The following is a 1,367-nucleotide window of genomic DNA, read 5'->3' on the forward strand; positions in this document are numbered from 1 at the left end:
TGGATGGCTGGCTGGATGGATGGCTGGCTGGATGTGTAATCTGACAGATTATCAGTGGTTTGCCTGTGATTAGTTAGTTTGATGGCTGATGTGTAGTTTGCTCAGTAGTTTACGGAGTCTGTAGTTTTATGGTAGTTTGTAAGTTCTTGATTAGAGCTTAACAGCCTCATCACTGGATCAGCGGTGGTGGTTCTGCTCACGGTCCGGGTCAGACCCTTCAGGCACAGTTCCAGTGACGCAGAGTGCTCCACCAGTGGAATGTCTGCTGCAACAGCTCCTGGAAGCGTCTTATCTCCTGTCTCTTATCTCGAGTGCTTCTATTCCAGGTTTCTTCCATCTTTGGCCTCCTGCTCTCTCTCTCTCTCTCCTCAGTCATTCCTGCCTCGCTCATCCAAACTCTGCTGTCTATAAAACAACCGACAGGGCACCTCCTCCATCTCTGCTCTTCATTCTGCAGTAGCATGGCTCCGAAGAAGGTGGAACCAAAGAAGACCGAGGTGAAGAAGGTCGAAGCAAAAAAGGAGGAACCTCCTCCTCCTCCCAAGCTTGTGGAACCGGAGCCCAAACCTCCAGAGGTGGACCTGAAGAGCATCGTGGTCGAGTTCAGTCCAGACCAGATCGAAGAGTTCAGAGACGCCTTCTCGTTGTTTGACGAGACGCCCACAGGTGAGATGAAGATCACCTACGCTCAGTGTGGTGATGTCATGAGGGCGCTGGGACACAACCCCACCAACGACGAGGTGCTGAAGCTGCTGGGGAGGCCGAAGGCCGAGGAGCTGCACGTCAAGCTGCTGGACTTCGACGGCTTCCTGCCCGTGCTGCAGCACGTAGCGCGCGCCAAAGAGCAGGGCAACTTTGAGGACTTTGTGGAGGGTCTGAGGGTCTTTGACAAGGAGGGCAACGGCACTGTGATGGGGGCGGAGCTACGTCACGTCCTCGCCACACTGGGAGAGAAGATGACTGAAGACGAGGTGGACCGTCTCATGGCGGGACAGGAGGACGCCAACGGGCACATCAACTACACCGAGTTCGTCAAACACATCCTGGCTGGGTAGTGAACTCACTCCAACGTCCAAGAGTCTCTAATGTTTGAATTCCTGTCCAGATGTGTCTCTAATAAAACAGCTGCAGGACGTCTCAGTGTTGTCTCTGTCTCTCATTAATTACAACAGAAAATGGACATTTCAGTGTCTTCATGGCAGTGAAATGGTGTTTGGTCTCGTCTCACTTCATGTCCCTATTTCAGGCGGAGAGAGGAACCATGTGTGTCTGGTTCCTCCAGTAGGACCAGTGAAATAAACTGGTGAAAGGGACTTCAGCTCTGTGCACGGACCAGTAGGACCAGTGAAATAAACTGGTGAAAGTGA

At 52.3% G+C, this 1,367-nt stretch overlaps 2 protein-coding genes across 2 annotated transcripts in view; one reads left to right on the forward strand and one right to left on the reverse strand.

Moving 5' to 3' along the window:
* Nucleotides 1-1,367, reverse strand: part of LOC119413734 (regulator of G-protein signaling 3) — a 60,599-nt gene that overhangs the window by 15,027 nt on the left and 44,205 nt on the right. The gene's annotated exons all lie outside the window — the stretch shown is intronic.
* Nucleotides 444-1,137, forward strand: LOC119413757 (myosin light chain 4). Its single transcript, XM_037680815.1, has one exon. The coding sequence runs from the start codon at nucleotides 462-464 to the stop codon at nucleotides 1,053-1,055; it is 594 nt and encodes a 197-aa protein (XP_037536743.1). The 5' UTR covers nucleotides 444-461; the 3' UTR covers nucleotides 1,056-1,137.

Source organism: Nematolebias whitei, chromosome 8 (assembly GCF_014905685.2).
Source record: "Nematolebias whitei isolate Nwh7 chromosome 8, NemWhi1, whole genome shotgun sequence".
Classification (NCBI taxonomy): Eukaryota; Metazoa; Chordata; class Actinopteri; order Cyprinodontiformes; family Rivulidae; genus Nematolebias; species Nematolebias whitei.